The 18,852-nt window shown below is 37.8% G+C and overlaps 1 protein-coding gene across 1 annotated transcript in view; it reads left to right on the forward strand.

Moving 5' to 3' along the window:
* Positions 1 to 5,251: 5,251 nt before the first annotated feature.
* Positions 5,252 to 18,852, forward strand: part of LOC127529633 (uncharacterized) — a 17,007-nt gene continuing 3,406 nt past the window's right edge. The window contains exon 1 of the mRNA XM_051933831.1: positions 5,252 to 5,454. Within this exon, the coding sequence (XP_051789791.1) occupies positions 5,319 to 5,454 (136 nt within the window). The 5' untranslated portion in view covers positions 5,252 to 5,318. The remainder of the gene's footprint in view (positions 5,455 to 18,852) is intronic.

Below are 18,852 nucleotides of genomic sequence, written 5' to 3' on the forward strand. Positions count from 1 at the left end.
TCACAGAGCTCTGTGTCCAAGCACATTAATAGAGAGGCGAAGGGAAGGACAAGATGTCGTAGAAAAAAGTGTACAAGCAATAGGGATAACCGCACCCTGGAGAGGATTGTGAAACAAAACTCATTCAAAAATGCGGGGGAGATTCACAAAGAGTGGACTGCAGCTGGAGTCAGTGTTTCAAGAACCACCACACACAGACGTATGCAAGACATGGGTTTCAGCTGTCGCATTCCTTGTGTCAAGCCACTCTTGAACAAGAGACAGCGTCAGAAGCATCTCGCTTTTGGACTGCTGCTGAGTGGTCCAAAGTTATGTTCTCTGATGAAAGTAAATTTTGCATTTCCTTTGGAAATCAAGGTCCCAGAGTCTGGAGGAAGAGAGGAGAGGCACAGAATCCACGTTGCGTGAGGTCCAGTGTAAAGTTTCCACAGTCAGTGATGGTTTGGGGTGCCATGTCATCTGCTGGTGTTGGTCCATTGTGTTTTCTGAGGTCCAAGGTCAACGCAGCCGTCTACCAGGAAGTTTTAGAGCACTTCATGCTTCCTGCTGCTGACGAACTTTATGTAGATGCAGATTTCATTTTCCAACAGGACCTGGCACCTGCACACAGTGCCAAAGCTACCAGTACCTGGTTTAAGGACCATGGTATCCCTGTTCTTGATTGGCCAGCAAACTCGCCTGACCTTAACCCCATAGAAAATATATGGGGTATTGTGAAGAGGAAGATGCAATACGCCAGACCCAACAATTCAGAAGAGCTGAAGGCCACTATCAGAGCAACATGGGCTCTCATAACACCTGAGCAGTGCCACAGACTGATCGACTCCATGCCACGCCGCATTGCTGCAGTAATCCAGGCCAAAGGAGCCCCAACTAAATATTGAGTGCTGTACATGCTCATACTTTTCATGTTCATACCTTTCAGTTGGCCAACATTTCTAAAAATCCTTTTTTTGCATTGGTCTTAATTGATATTCTAATTTTCCGAGATACTGAATTTGGGACTTTCATTAGTTGTCAGTTATAATCATCAACATTAAAAGAAACATTTGAAATACATCAGTCTGTGTGTAATGAATGAATCTAATATATTCTAATTTTATGACCAGCACCTGTATGTATGTATGTATGTATGTGTATATATATATATATATATATATATGTGTGTGTGTGTGTATATGTATATATGTATATGTGTGTATATATGTATGTATGTAACCCTATATATACAGTAATGTGCAAAAGTTTTAGGCAGGTGTGAAAAAATGCTGTAAACAAAGAATGCTTTCAGAAATATAAATAATGATTGCTTATTGTTATCAATTTACAAAATGCAAAGTAAGCGAACAAAAGAAAAATCTAAATCAAATCAATATTTGGTGTTACTACCTTTTTCCTTCAAACCAGCATCAATTCTTATAGGTACACTTGCACAAAGTCAGGGATTTTGTAGGATTCTAGTCAGGTGTATGATCAACCAATTATACCAAACAGGTGCTAATGATCATCAATGTCACATGTAGGTTGAACCACAGTCATTAACTGAAACAGAAACAGCTGTGTAGGAGGCTTAAAACTGGGTGAGGAACAGCCAAACTCTGCTACCAAGGTGAGGTTGTGGAAGACAGTTTCATGTCATGGCAAGATTGAGCACAGCAACAAGACACAAGGTAGTTATACTGCATCAGCAAGGTCTCTCCCAGACAAAGATTTCAAAGCAGACTGGGGTTTCAAGATGTGCTGTTCACGCTCTTTTGAAGAAGCACAAAGAAACGGGCAACGTTGAGGATCATAGACGCAGTGGTCGGCCAAGGAAACTTAGTGCAGCAGATGAAAGACACATCAAGCTTATTACCCTTCGAAATCGGAAGATGTCCAGCAGTGCCATCAGCTCAGAACTGGCAAAAACCAGTAGGACCCAGGTACACCCATCTACTGTTCGGAGAAGTCTGGCCAGAAGTGGTCTTCATGGAAGAGTTGCAGCTAAAAATCCATACCTCCGACGTGGAAACAAGGCCAAGCAACTCAAGTATGCATGAAAACATAGGAACTGGGGTGCAGAAAAATGACAGCAGGTGCTCTGGACAGATGAGTCAAAATTTGAAATATTTGGCTGTAGCAGAAGGCAGTTTGTTCGCCGAAGAGCTGGAGAGCAGTACAATAATGAATGTCTGCAGGCAACAGTGAAGCATGGTGGAGGTTCCTTGAACGTTTGGGGCTACATTTCTGCAAATGGAGTTGGAGATTTGGTCAGGATTAATGGTGTTCTCAATGCTGAGAAATACAGGCAGATACTTATCCATCATGCAATACCATCAGGGAGGCATATGATTGGCCCCAAATTTATTCTGCAGCAGGACAACGACCCCAAACATACAGCCAAAGTCATTAAGAACTATCTTCAGCGTAAAGAAGAACAAGAAGTCCTGGAAGTGATGGTATAGCCCTGATCTCAGCATCATCAAGTGTGTCTGGGATTACATGAAGAGACAGAAGGATATGAGGAAGCCTACATCCACAGAAGATCTGTGGTTAGTTCTCCAAGATGTTTGGAACAATCTACCAGCCGAGTTCCTTCAAAAACTGTGCAAGTGTACCCAGAAGAATTGATACTGTTTTGAAGGCAAAGGGTGGTCACACCAAATATTGATTTGATTTAGATTTCTCTTTTGTTCATTCACTGCATTTTGTTGATTGATGAAAATAAATGATTAACACTTCCATTTTTGAAAGCATTCTTTGTTTACAGCATTTTTTCAGACCTGCCTAAAACTTTTGCACAGTACTGTATATATATATATATATATATATATATATATATATATATATATATATATATATATATATATATATCTATACTAATAAAAGGCAAAGTCCTCACTGACTGACTGACTCACTCATCACTAATTCTCCAACTTCCCGTGTAGGTAGAAGGCTGAAATTTGGCAGGCTCATTCCTTACAGCTTACTTACAAAAGTTAGGCAGGTTTCATTTCGAAATTCTACGCGTAATGGTCATAACTGGAACCTGTTTTTTGTCCATATAATCTAATGGAGGAGGCGGAGTCACGTATCGCGTCATCACGTATTACGCCTCCTACGTAATCACGTGAAGTGAAAACAAGGAAGAGATTTACAGCACGAGTCAAACGTGGGAACGAAGGTAAATGACATTAATTGTTGAGTGTCTTTTAATACTATGTAATTGTTGAGTGTCTTTTAATACTTTGTAAGCATACATATTAACAGATGTGCAATTAAATGTGTGCATTTATGGGGTGATTTCTCAGGCGTAAAGCTCGAAGTGATCACTCGAGTGAAGACAGCTTCACAAAAAAAACAGATCCTTAACAAACTGTTATTGGTATATTTTACCTCAATTTTAAAAGGTTTTCTTTTCTTCTTAATAAAAATTTAAAAGCAGAACTTCGCCGGTGCGAACCGCGGGGATTTGAGCGACTGACGCATACAGACATATTCATGAGTGCAGGTACTTCGGAAAGAAAGCACCGTGTAAACCTAAAGTTTAAATTAAGTTCATAGACCTACAAAAGGTTGCCATTAATTTCAGGCAAGATTGCTTTTCTCCTGTACAACTATACGTTGCATTCTCAAGAGTGTGCTTGCACGGCTTGGTCATATTACAACCGGAGTGCTGAACTGACAATGTGATATACAAACAGAACAATCGTAAAAACAGGATTAAATAAAAAGGCTGCTTCCATTGGCAAAGCAACGAAAAAGGAAGACCTTATATGACGTTCGTTTATAAAACAGCGGAGAGGCTGTGTGAAGTCAGCTTCACAAAAAAACAGATCTTTAACAAATTGTTATTGGTAGATTTTCACTCAATTTAAAAAGGTTTTCTTCTTAATAAAAATTTAAAAGCAGTACTTCGCCGCTGCAAAGCACGGGGATGTATATATATAGATAGATAGATAGAGATATATATATATAGATAGATAGATAGATATATATAGATGTATGTGTATGTATGTAGATATGTATATATGTGTATATATATGTAGATATGTAAATATGTATATGTATATATATGTGTCTGTATGTGTGTGTGTGTGTATATATATATATATATATATGTGTGTGTATGTGTGTATATGTATGTGTATATATATGTTGATATATGTATATATATGTGGATGTGTATATGTGTATATATATATATATATATGTATATATGTAGATATGTGTATATGTAGATATGTATATATATGTATATATGTTTATGTATATATATATGTTTACATAACCTCTTTAACACACTACTTCTCCGCTGCAAAGCGCGGGTATTTTGCTAGTATATATATATATATATATATATATATATATATACTGTATGTGTGTATGTATAGCTCAACCCTATAGGGGCCCATGGTCACCGCCAGGGGGTGCCCCGATGCCTGGAATGCCTTGGTCCTCAGCACTTCCACCATACCTGGGACCCGGGTGCGCAGCCAGTACTTCCGCCACACTGGGGAGTGCCAGCGGAAGATTATCAGGAAGAACCTGGAGCACATCTGGGTGATTATAAAAGGGGCCGCCTCCCTCCATTCAATGGCTTGAGTTGGGAAAGGAGAAGGACAGAGCTCGGGAGGAGTGGAAAGGCCTGGACTGTGGGGGAGTTCTGGGGTTGTGTGCTGCACTGTATATAATAGTTGTAAATAAAGCGTGTGTTGGGTGACTTATAACGATGTCTGCCTTTCTGTGTCCGGGCTGCTTTCCACTATATATAGATATATATATATATATATATTAGATATATATATATATATATATATTAGATATATATATATATATATATATATATATATATATTAGATATATATATATATATATATATATTAGATATATATATATATATATATATATTAGATATATATATATGCAAGGGTTGGCAAAAGTAGGTTTAGGGTTAGGGTTGAGTAGGCAAAACACAGAGTTTATTATTTATTTATTTTGTATTATTTATTTGTATTATTTGTCTTCTTCTTAAAGCTATAGAGTTAATAAAGCCATTGTAATAATCATAACCTGCATGTCTATCTATCTATCTTTATCCATACGAGCAACAGTAAGCCTACTTTTGACGACCCCTGTATGTATCTGAATCTATGTAACTCCAGTGCATGGTGTTGTGAGCAGGATCTTATTTGACTAATCGCCTGTCAGGCCTACCCATTGGATATAATTACCAAGATTATAGCATGTCTCGGGCAGTCAGGCTCAGAAGCCCACCTGGAGATGAAGCCTTCTGAAAGTGTTCTCTGCATGTGGTGCCAGGCTGCCTCTCAAACCACATGTCAAGTACCCTTGTGGCAGACTCCGTCGTAAGGCACGCTGCTTTTTGGAATATTTACCAAAGCACTTTGCTAATGGATTTTTATGACTGTCTATTGGTCCTCTTCATTACCTGGTTCATATTTATCATGGAAGGTAAGCCTTTCTTTTAAACAGAGTGTACATGGGTGCATTAAAATGTGATGGTGCTTGTTTTCTGGAACCTGTAAAGTAAATATGTGAATACTGGTTCTCAAGCAAGCAACCACTATCAAAGTTATTTTCAGATGGCTCAACTGATCTAACAGACAAGACTATTGACCGCTGGTAGAAAACACCCAATAATGACTATTGACCGCTGGTAGAAAACACCCAATAATGTCATTCCTTTTCGCACATTACCTGTGTTTTATTTTGACAAATTAAAACAAGAACAAGTCAAGAGGCAGATGCTACATTGACACAGAGCAAGGCTGACAGCCAGATTAGGGGCTTAACTTGAGCTTTGCCAAAATAATGTACAGTACATACTGTTCAGGGTGAAAAATGTCCCTGACAACAACAATAGTTTTTCTGTAACTAACTCACGACATACCTTTAATCATTTTAGACTGATTTTCATGAAGCAGTTTACTTGCACTCAGCCGTCAAGGTATTTACTGGAGCCGGCCTCTTCACTTTCATTTCAAACTGACAGATTCCGTTGTTGTCATTTCATGCACAATAGGGTTTCCACTGTTTTGGTGTGTTCCCCCTTGTCCAGTCTTTAACATCATCACTACACTGTTTTCAAAGCAAATGGCTTACTGTACGTTTTATCAATATCCACTTTCGTGAATGGACATTATTAAAGGTAGTTTGCAGAAGGCAGTGCCTAAACATCATGGGATTACTAAATAAATATACAATAAAAAACACTTTTATAGAGGACGAAATGTGATTTAAAAGTAAATATATACATCTTTGGAATAAATAAATAAAGATGATGTTGGTAGAAATCAATGAATAAATCCTTGCCATAAATAAAATAATAAACAAATAAATATGTTGAATAAATGAACAAATACTGTTCAAATACTGTTCATGAATACTATTTATTCACACCAAAGATGTATTGATTTATTTATCTCCAGATTTACGGATTTATTTATCTCCAGATTTACGGATTTATTTATTTACAGATTTCTTCATCTCTCTGTTAATGATGTGGGCAGCCCTAAGCTTTTCCTAAAGCATTATTGGCCAGGGGGCAAACCAGTCAGAAACAACAGCCACTGATCGACTTGTTCTCTTCACTTCACTCTTGTCATGCAATGCCTTCCACAATTAAACCTCTATTGATGTTGGAGGGAAACGTCTTGAAGTCTGTCCAATGCTGCTGGGTCTACATCTATATCTAACTCTGCATTTAGCTGTGCCAAATTATCCATGAACCCCTCCAAGCAAATTGAACATAATCATTTGGTGGTCAGTTTTCAACTTCATTAGCTAATGACCTTAGTTCAGTAGCAAGAATTTGTAAGCGTTTGCCATCAGCTAAAAATTGATTCTTTTTTTTTTTTTTTTTTGGCTAGCTGTCATTACCCAACAAGAAAGCCAGCTAGTATTTCTTCTCATCCAAGCAAGGCCAAGATATTGGAGTGCAGATCAACATAATCCACCTGACCAATAACTAGTGCTCTAGGAAAAGGTTAGAGCTGCCCATCTCATTAACACAGAGATGAAGAAATCTGTAAATAAATAAATCAACAAAATAAATCTCTCTATTATATAAAAAAATCCTGGCACGAGACAAGACTTTTTGGAAGATTTTTTTTAAGTCCCACAAGATGAGACTTTGGCAGTGAGATTTTTTCAAGTCACGCTCTCCTCTCAACCATATTCAACCACGCACACGGTACTCTCCCCTCTCATTCATGTGAATGCTTTTTACAGACACAGTTCCTGGTCTCTCAGCTCTAATAAATGTTGACGTATTATATCCAAATCTTATTGAAGAATTTCATCATGAAGGGTTATCAACGGTAAAAATGAGTACACGGGCAATCCAAGCACAGAGAAACAATGAAGTCAAACAAATCAACAACAAAAATGTGGATTGGTTACACAGCAAATTGCTTAAATGTGTATCAATAGATTTTGCTGAAACAGTTGGTGGTGATCATGCGGAAGATGAAAACATTAACTTGCAATATCCCAAAGAATATCTACAATTGTTAACACCGTCTGGTCTTCCATCGCACGAATTACTGTAGGAAGAAGGATGTTTCCAAGAAAGGTAATGTAGTACATCTCCCGCAGATAACAGACACCAAAGGAGATCTTGATACAGTGGTGTGAAAAACTTTTTGCCCCCTTCCTGATTTCTTATTCTTTTGCATGTTTGTCACACAAAATGTTTCTGATCATCAAACACATTTAACCATTAGTCAAATATAACACAAGTAAACACAAAATGCAGTTTGTAAATGGTGGTTTTTATTATTTAGGGAGAAAAAAAAATCCAAACCTACATGGCCCTGTGTGAAAAAGTAATTGCCCCCTGAACCTAATAACTGGTTGGGCCACCCTTAGCAGCAATAACTGCAATCAAGCGTTTGCGATAACTTGCGATGAGTCTTTTACAGCGCTCTGGAGGAATTTTGGCCCACTCATCTTTGCAAAATTGTTATAATTCAGCTTTATTTGAGGGTTTTCTAGCATGAACCGCCTTTTTTAAGGTCATGCCATAGCATCTCAATTGGATTCAGGTCAGGACTTTGACTAGGCCACTCCAAAGTCTTCATTTTGTTTTTCTTCAGCCATTCAGAGGTGGATTTGCTGGTGTGTTTTGGGTCATTGTCCTGTTGCAGCACCCAAGATCGCTTCAGCTTGAGTTGACAAACAGATGGCCGGACATTCTCCTTCAGGATTTTTTGGTAGACAGTAGAATTCATGGTTCCATCTATCACAGCAAGCCTTCCAGGTCCTGAAGCAGCAAAACAACCCCAGACCATCACACTACCACCACCATATTTTACTGTTGGTATGATGTTCTTTTTCTGAAATGCTGTGTTCCTTTTATGCCAGATGTAACGGGACATTTGCCTTCCAAAAAGTTCAACTTTTGACTCATCAGTCCACAAGGTATTTTCCCAAAAGTCTTGGCAATCATTGAGATGTTTCTTAGCAAAATTGAGACAAGCCCTAATGTTCTTTTTGCTTAACAGTGGTTTGCGTCTTGGAAATCTGCCATGCAGGCCGTTTTTGCCCAGTCTCTTTCTTATGGTGGAGTCGTGAACACTGACCTTAATTGAGGCAAGTGAGGCCTGCAGTTCTTTAGACGTTGTCCTGGGGTCTTTTGTGACCTCTCGGATGAGTCGTCTCTGCGCTCTTGGGGTAATTTTGGTCGGCCGGCCACTCCTGGGAAGGTTCACCACTGTTCCATGTTTTTGCCATTTGTGGATAATGGCTCTCACTGTGGTTCGCTGGAGTCCCAAAGCTTTAGAAATGGCTTTATAACCTTTACCAGACTGATAGATCTCAATTACTTCTGTTCTTATTTGTTCCTGAATTTCTTTGGATCTTGGCATGATGTCTAGCTTTTGAGGTGCTTTTGGTCTACTTCTCTGTGTCAGGCAGCTCCTATTTAAGTGATTTCTTGATTGAAACAGGTGTGGCAGTAATCAGGCCTGGGGGTGGCTACGGAAATTGAACTCAGGTGTGATACACCACAGTTAGGTTATTTTTTAACAAGGGGGCAATTACTTTTTCACACAGGGCCATGTAGGTTTGGATTTTTTTTTTCTCCCTAAATAATAAACACCATCATTTAAAAACTGCATTTTGTGTTTACTTGTGTTATATTTGACTAATGGTTAAATGTGTTTGATGATCAGAAACATTTTGTGTGACAAACATGCAAAAGAATAAGAAATCAGGAAGGGGGCAAATAGTTTTTCACACCACTGTATGCCATTTGTATTAAAATATTAACAGTTTCCTGATAGAATAGATTTTGCAAAGACAATTAACAAATCTCAGAGCCAAAAGTCTAAAAACACAGAATCAAAATTCAATGCAATATTGGCAAAAATTTAATTTAAAAAATTGTTTTTACTGAAGTTTTACAGTAAAAGTGTAAGTTTAAAAAGTATTTGCGTGTTAATTTCAAAGCCAAACACAACAAAATCATATTACTCAACGAATAACTCTAATGCACCATGAAACATAATTCACTTTCAAATTATTACGTTTTACTATTTTTTAATATGGTTAATTACTCACTGTAATGTAAAATAGTTCTATTATGCATATGTAACAATTCCTATGAAAATAACAATCTGTTTAAATTGTACAACCGCATCCCCATACGTGAGTGGCAGAACCACAAAGAGCTAGCGTGTAGCGCAACCAGGGGGGTTGGCGAGCGAAGGAAGCAGGGGGCAAAGCCCCCTAGTAAGTCTAGAAATAAAGAATTTAATAAATCAATACATCTTTGGCATGAATAGAAATTAATTTATTCTACAGATGTATTTATTCTTTTAGTTATGGAAAAAAATTATTTATGCGGTGGGCTGGCGCCCTGCCCAGGGTTTGTTTCCTGCCTTGTGCCCTGTGTTGGCTGGGATTGGCTCCAGCAGACCCCCGTGACCCTGTGTTTAGGATATAGCGGGTTGGATAATGGGATGTATTAATTTACTTACTTTTAAGTCCCTTTTCATCCTCCATGCACTTTAATATTTATAATATATGTTGTATATTGTGTTAAAATAAAAACAGAAGCAGCTAAATCTGGTGATATTTTCACATATTGTTCAGAGTTATTGCTTCCTAGACCCTGCGACACGGATCTGCATTTGATTCCCAGCCTGGTCACTATCTGTTTGGAGACTGCCATTTTCTTTCTACTGTATGTCCACTTCCTCCAGCATGTCAGAGACATACAATTTAAGGGGTCTGGCAGACTTACATTGGTGAAGTTTAACTGAGCTTACCCTGAGATGGATCTGTCTAGTGCTGGATTCTGCCTTGCACCTGTTGCTGGCCCAATAGACTCAGCTTTCAAAAGCCCTGTACTGGACAGTGTGGGCTTCAGCAATAGATTGAAGCAGCAATCCCATTACCCTTTGGCCACTTTAATTCTGATCATTTGTAACATAAATGACCAAAAGTAGGAGAACTTTGGTTCAGGTCATAAGAGATTGTTTATTTTTGAAATATGTTGCATGGACCATATGCTCTTAATATACAGTAGTTAGTATGCCTATTTGAGGACCTATGCAGCAACTGTTTTAATCAGTAATGTTCTGTTCTATTACTGAGCTACAAATTTGTACAATGAAATATTGGAAAGTGACAACTTAAATCTACATCTCATCGAAAATTGTATAACATATACCACGGGCAAGAACTAACCTGAGAGTGATGTCATTAAGCATCTGGATTACAGGGTCAAATTTTTTGAAAGTATTCTACACCTAAACTATTTTGGACAAAACATCTTTCGAATAGCCTTGAACCCTCCTAATGCTTTAACAGCAGTATTTGGAGTAATGTCAGGTTGGATTAAAGTGTGCTGTGAAGTATCTACTCGGATAATCTTTATTACACTATTTGCACAAAGACTGTTTTGTTCAACTGGAAAAATCCCAGTGCACCTTCTGTAACTCCAGGGAAAAACAGTGCTATTCTCAATATGCTATGGATTTGGAAAAAAATGAATTTTCCTTTTGAGAATCCGTTCATGTAATTCTAAAGAAAGCAGACCGAGCCTGTTGCTGAGCCTTTCGTTTTATTCACTGTTTTATTATGGATGAAGAGCAACTTTAGATTGGGCCTTCTTCTCATATATACTCTCTTTGCTGAGTAGGAGTGATTTCACGGATTATCTTTAGAATATGTTTTTAGTATTTGCTTTATATATATATATATATATATATATATATATATATATATATATATATATATATAATCTTCATTTGGATCTTGATCTTTGTTTGTCCGCGAATGAATTAGAAGAAGAAGCACTAGATGGCAGTAGAGACACATCTAAAACATAGGCATTGCATTAAGAATCTCCTCCAGGCTTATAGTACTGAAGACTGTAGTACTCCAGTCACACCTCAAAACACAGATATTCAAACTAAACAAATTGTTGTGCTTTAAATTAACAAATCTTTATATATAATCTTCATTTGGATCTTGATCTTTGTTTGTCCGCGAATTCATGTTCCCCTGACACTGCCTTGGTTGTTACTTTTCTTTACAAACACTGTCGATACCACTCTTTGTGTTTAGATCTGGCGTCGACACCTGCTTCGTTGTCGAGACTGTGGTTTTTTGTGTTTCTATCGACCGTTGTTGGCAGCACTTCGTCCAAATCGAATGTTCACCCACTTCTTGGAGTCGGCAGTCAGAGTATATAAGTCAGACACACTTCTGTGATTTTCCATCAGTCGGCATTTGGAGTTCAAGAAAGAAGCATTGGTTCTTCCTTGCTCTTTGGATTGCCACAAAGCAACCTGCGAGATTGGAGAAAGGTTGAGAAGAGATCGTGAGAGGAAACAACAGCATCGTGAAAATGAGATGGACTGTGAACGGAGAGAAGCAGAAATGCTCCTCCACCACCACATAATTACTATTCGGACAGTGATTCCGAGTAGGCCATTCCTATTGAATCAATGTCCAAGGGTTTTGTAATTTTGTTTCCCTTATAAAAAATCATAATGCTGTGCGACGAAGGGCCCAGTTCACAACTGGCAGCCGCGCTTAAACAGGGAGCCCTTCACAGACAACTTTAACACGCGCAACGTAGTTGTGCACACATGGCTAGTATATATATATATATATATAAATATATATAATATACAATATATATATATATATATAATATAGTGAAACAAGAGACAGAAGGCAGAAAAAGAGTTGGGGATCCACCCCGTATATTGTACACAATTGCAAGGAAAAAACAGCTCACTGTCTGGGTCAACATCCATATAGGAACAGAGTAGGAAGGGAAGGTGCTTGGCTTTTATAGTTGTACGGGAGGAAGAGGCGGGTCCATGAGTGTTCAGGCCTGAATTGAGGACAGAAGGAGGCGTGGCTAGGAAAGGAGTGCAGGAACTGGTGAAGTTTTAAGTGGGACTCTGTTCAGGTGATCTGCAGAAGAGGGAGGAGAAAGGTTAGTGCACTTCGTTAATCCCTGCCCTTGTTTTTTGCCCTCGGTTAAGCTCTTAGCCTGCCTCCCAAGCGCACGTGTGTTACAATATATCTATACTAATAAAAGGCAAAGCCCTCACTCACTCACTCATCACTAATTCTCCAACTTCCCGTGTAGGTGGAAGGCTGAAATTTGGCAGGCTCATTCCTTACAGCTTACTTACAAAAGTTAGGCAGGTTTCATTTCGAAATTCTACACGTAATGGTCATAACTGGAACCTCTTTTTTGTCCATATACTGTAATGGAGGAGGCGGAGTCGTGTATCGTGTCATCACGCCTCCTATGTAATCACGTGAACTGAAAACAAGGAAAAGCCCCAAAGAGCGCTGAAGAAAACATTCTCCGTCAGCAGTAAACTATTTCAACCATGTATATATGTATGTATATATATGTATGTATATATATGTATGTATATATATGTGTATATATATATGTGTATATATATGTATATATATATGTATGTATATATATGTATATATATATGTATGTATATATATGTATATGTATATATATGTACTAGCAAAATACCCGCGCTTCGCAGCGGAGAAGTAGTGTGTTAAAGAGGTTATGAAAAAAAAAAGGAAACATTTTAAAAAGAACGTAACATGATTGTCAATGTAATTGTGTTGTCATTGTTATGAGTGTTGCTGTGTTTTATATATATAAAATACACACACACACATATAAACATATATATACATATACATATACACATATATATACATATCTACATATATATATATATATATATATATATATATATACATATACACATCCACATATCAACATATACATATACACATATATACACACACACACGCTTTATGGGTGATGATTGTTTTACTGTTTTTATCTTTATTTTATTTTATTGTAGAATCAACTCCTATCTGCGCACAGCAGGGCAGCCGTGGGCGGATGCATATGGTGTATTCACTCCATGTTATCGTGCATTGCGCTGTCAGTGGTATTTTGATAAAAGAATTTGAACAACATATAAGAAGCGTATAAATTATTAAACAGTAAAACATTAACATTTAAGAAGTAAAGTTACATTAAGTACTACTGCAGTGCCTTCGGGTATACCTAATTTTTTGTTTGCCCATTACATGCTTAAATGTATACATTTTTTGGTGCACCTACCCGAGAACACGCGACATATAACCGAGCGTGGGAGAAGCATGGATTTTAAACACGCGTTGAGTTCATCTGCTGGTCTCCCTCGTGGAATAACTGGTAATGTTTGACTAAAATCTACAGCGAGTAAAACGACATTACCTCCTATTTTTTTTTTTACGATCTCTGAGATTTTGCTTTTTTCGGTTCAAGGCTTCATAAGCTGTTTTATGTTGTATGGTGTACTTATCCCAAACCATCATCTTTGAATGTTGCAAGACTTTCGCCTTGTATGTAGATCGGGGTAATTACATTCATTGCATTCCTAGTCTGAATCACAATCTGATTGTATGGGTGGTTACCTGGCACTGTAGGGTTGCCACCCGTCCTTTAAAATACGGAATCGTGCCGCATTTGACAATGAAATTGCGCGTCCCGTTTTGAATCAATACTGGACGGGATTTATCCCATATTTTTTTTATCTTTTTTTTTTTTAAAGCAGCGTCTCATGCAAATCATCCCACACGCATTTTATGAAGATGCCTCCTTTCCTACTTTTGATTGGGTAATACTTATGTCATCGTTAGTTTGATTGGTGTTTTTAACTGTCCAGTGAGGAGGGCGTGTCTTTTAAGTACAGTCTGCAAAGTGTTGGCACTGAGATGTGGCGTCAGCGCCATAGTTGAAGCCCCTAACGTTGCGGTCAGCAAGTCGGCTAACATCCGCCATGTGCCGTCTTTCAGTTGCGAGAAGCAGATCATAGAATGGTTGAAACTGTTGCCCCTAACGTTGCGCCACGGCGTGTGGTTCGTTTATACCTCGTGTCTTCTCATTAAACTTTTATCTCGCGAATATGTTATTGCAATCCGCAGCGGGAGTGTTTCTATAAACTTAATTTAAACTTACGTTTTACACCGTGCTTTGTTTCCCTTATGAACATGCTTGTATGCTTAACTCGCTCCGTTCTCAATTGTTTAATCAATTTTTTGCTCTTCGCTGTTTGCGGCTGTTCCTCCATTTCCCCCTACTTCGTTCTTTTATCTCGCGAATATGTTATTGCAATCCTTAACGGGAGCGTTTCAATAAACTGATTGAAAATAGTTTTGCATTTACCTTTTTAGTAAAAGGCGAGCTTTTAAGCCTGAGAAATCACCCCGTAAATGCACACGTTTAATTGGACATGTGTTAATATGTATGGTTACACAGTATTAAAAGACAGTGAACAACGTCAGTTACCTTTCTTCCCGCGTTTGATAAAAGGTGAGCTTTTAAGCCTGAGAAATCACCCCGTAAATGCACACGTTTAATTGCACATGTGTTAATACGTATGCTTACACAGTATTAAAAGACAGTCAAAAATTAACGTCATTTACCTTCGTTCCCGCGTGTGACTCGTGCTGTAAATCTCTTCCTTGTTTTTAGTTCACGTGATTACGTAGGAGGCGTGATGACGCGATACGTGACTCCGCCTCCTCCATTACAGTGTATGGACAAAAAATATGTTCCAGTTATGACCATTACGCTTTGAATTTCGAAATGAAACCTGCCTAACTTTTGTAAGTAAGCTGTAAGGAATCAGCCTGCCAAATTTCAGCCTTCCACCTACACGGGAAGTTGGAGAATTAGTGATGAGTGAGTCAGTCAGTGAGTGAGTGAGTGAGTGAGTGAGTGAGTCAGTCAGTCAGTGAGGGCTTTGCCTTTTATTATTATAGATATATATATGTATGTATATATATATATATGTATGTATATATATATGTATGTATATATATGTATGTATATATATATATGTATGTATATATATGTATATATATATGTATGTATATATATGTATATATATATGTATGTATATATATCTATACTAATAAAAGGCAAAGCCCTCACTGACTGACTCACTCACTCACTGACTCACTCATCACTAATTCTCCAACTTCCCGTGTAGGTAGAAGGCTGAAATTTGGCAGGCTCATTCCTTACAGCTTACTTACAAAAGTTAGGCAGGTTTCATTTCGAAATTCAAAGCGTAATGGTCATAACTGGAACATATTTTTTGTCCATACACTGTAATGGAGGAGGCGGAGTCACGTATCGCGTCATCACGCCTCCTACGTAATCACGTGAACTAAAAACAAGGAAGAGATTTACAGCACGAGTCGCACGCGGGAACGAAGGTAAATGACGTTAATTTTTGACTGTCTTTTAATACTGTGTAAGCATACATATTAACACATGTGCAATTAAACGTGTGCATTTACGGGGTGATTTCTCAGGCTTAAAAGCTCACCTTTTACTAAAAAGGTAAATGCAAAACTATTTTCAATCAGTTTATTGAAACGCTCCCGTTAAGGATTGCAATAACATATTCGCGAGATAAAAGAACGAAGTAGGGGGAAATGGAGGAACAGCCGCAAACAGCGAAGAGCAAAAAATTAATTAAACAATTGAGAACGGAGCGAGTTAAGCATACATGCATGTTCATAAGGGAAACAAACCACGGTGTAAAACGTAAGTTTAAATAAAGTTTATAGAAACGCTCCAGCTGCGGATTGCAATAACATATTCGCGAGATAAAAGTTTAATGAGAAGACACGAGGTATAAACGAACCACACGCCGTGGCGCAACGTTAGGGGCAACAGTTTCAACCATTCTATGATCTGCTTCTCGCAACTGAAAGACGGCACATGGCGGATGTTGGCCGACTTGCTGACCGCAACGTTAGGGGCTTCAAGTATGGCGCTGACGCCACATCTCAGTGCCAACACTTTGCAGACTGTACTTAAAAGACACGCCCTCCTCACTGGACAGTTAAAAACACCAATCAAACTAACGATGACATCAAGTATTACCCAATCAAAAGTAGGAAAGGAGGCATCTTCATAAAATGCGTGTGGGATGATTTGCATGAGACGCTGCTTTAAAAAAAAAATGATTACAAAAATACGGGATAAATTCCGTCCAGTACTGATTCAAAACGGGACGCGCAATTTCATTGTCAAACGCGGCACGATTCCGTATTTTAAAGGACGGGTGGCAACCCTACAGTGCCAGGTAACCACCCATACAATCAGATTGTGATTCAGACTAGGAATGCAATGAATGTAATTACCCCGATCTACATACAAGGCGAAAGTCTTGCAACATTCAAAGATGATGGTTTGGGATAATTAGTACTTATTAAGTACACCATGGAACATAAAAGAGCTTATGAAGCCTTGAACCGAAAAAAGCAACATCTCAGAGATCGTACAAAAAAAAAAGGAGGTAATGTCGTTTTACTCGCTGTAGATTTTAGTCAAACATTACCAGTTATTCCACGAGGGAGACCAGCAGATGAACTCAACGCTTCTTTAAAATCCATGCTTCTCCCACGGTCGGTTATATGTCGCGTGTTCTCGGGTAGGTACACCAAAAAATGTATACATTTAAGCATGTAATGGGCAAAGAAAAAATGAGGTATACCCGAAGGCACTGCAGTAGTACTCAATGTAACTTTACTTCTTAAATGTTAATGTTTTACTGTTTAATAATTTATACGCTTCTTATATATTGTTCAAATTCTTTTATCAAAATACCAGTGACAGCGCAATGCACGATAACATGGAGTGAATACACCATACGCATCTGCCCACGGCCGCCCTGGTGTGCGCAGATAGGAGTTGATTCTAAAATAAAATAAACATAAAAAGAGTAATACATTCATCACCCATAAAGCGGATAGCAGACGTGACGTATTATATGTGTACCACATTTCAAGTCAATAGGTGAAACAGTTTGCAAGCTACAGGTGATTTAAATATCCTGGACAGACCAACGAAAAGCCACGGTAGCAAATTATACAAGAAGATTTTACTGTTTAATTATTTATATTTATATGAAATATGCTTCTTATATATTACTTCATATTCTCATATGATAATGATGTTAATGTTGTTTATATTGATTTCTATGTTATTGTAAGTGCATCTATGTGTGTATATGTATGTATGTATGTATGTATGTGTATATATATATATATATATATAAAAAATATATATATAAAAAATATATGTGTATATGTATATATATCTGTATATGTGTGTGTATATGTGTATATGTATATATATATGACAGCAACACTCATAACAATGACAACACAATTACATTGACAATCATGTTACGTTATTTTTAAAATGTTTCCTTTACTTTTTCATAACCTCTTTAACACACTACTTCTCCGCTGCGAAGCGCGGGTATTTTGCTAGTGTATATATATATGTATATATATATATGTATGTATATATATGTATGTATGTATATGTATATATATATATGTATATATATGTATATATATCTATATATATAAAAATGGAATGGGTGGGTCGTCAGGTGGGCCTTTTTTTCATTCCGTTGAAAGACACGCCCTACTCACTGGACAGTTAAAAACACCAATCAAACTAACGATGACATCAAGTATTACCCAATCAAAAGTAGGAAAGGAGGCATCTTCATAAAATGCGTGTGGGATGATTTGCATGAGACGCTGCTTTAAAAAAAAAATGATAAAAAAAATACGGGATAAATCCCGTCCAGTATTGATTCAAAACGGGACGCGCAATTTCATTCTCAAACGCGGCACGATTCCGTATTTTAAAGGACGGGTGGCAACCCTACAGTGCCAGGTAACCACCCATACAATCAGATTGTGATTCAGACTAGGAATGCAATGAATGTAATTACCCCGATCTACATACAAGGCGAAAGTCTTGCAACATTCAAAGATGATGGTTTGGGATAAGTACACCATACAACATAAAAGAGCTTATGAAGCCTTGAACCGAAAAAAGCAAAATCTCAGAGATCGTAAAAAAAAAAATAGGAGGTAATGTCGTTTTACTCGCTGTAGATTTTAGTCAAACATTACCAGTTATTCCACGAGGGAGACCAGCAGATGAACTCAACGCGTGTTTAAAATCCATGCTTCTCCCACGCTCGGTTATATGTCGCGTGTTCTCGGGTAGGTGCACCAAAAAATGTATACATTTAAGCATGTAATGGGCAAACAAAAAATGAGGTATACCCGAAGGCACAGCAGTAGTACTTAATGTAACTTTACTTCTTAAATGTTAATGTTTTACTGTTTAATAATTTATACGCTTCTTATATGTTGTTCAAATTCTTTTATCAAAATACCACTGACAGCGCAATGCACGATAACATCGAGTGAATACACCATACACATCCGCCCACGGCTGCCCTGCTG

This window comes from Erpetoichthys calabaricus, chromosome 1 (assembly GCF_900747795.2).
Source record: "Erpetoichthys calabaricus chromosome 1, fErpCal1.3, whole genome shotgun sequence".
NCBI classification, from domain to species: domain Eukaryota; kingdom Metazoa; phylum Chordata; class Cladistia; order Polypteriformes; family Polypteridae; genus Erpetoichthys; species Erpetoichthys calabaricus.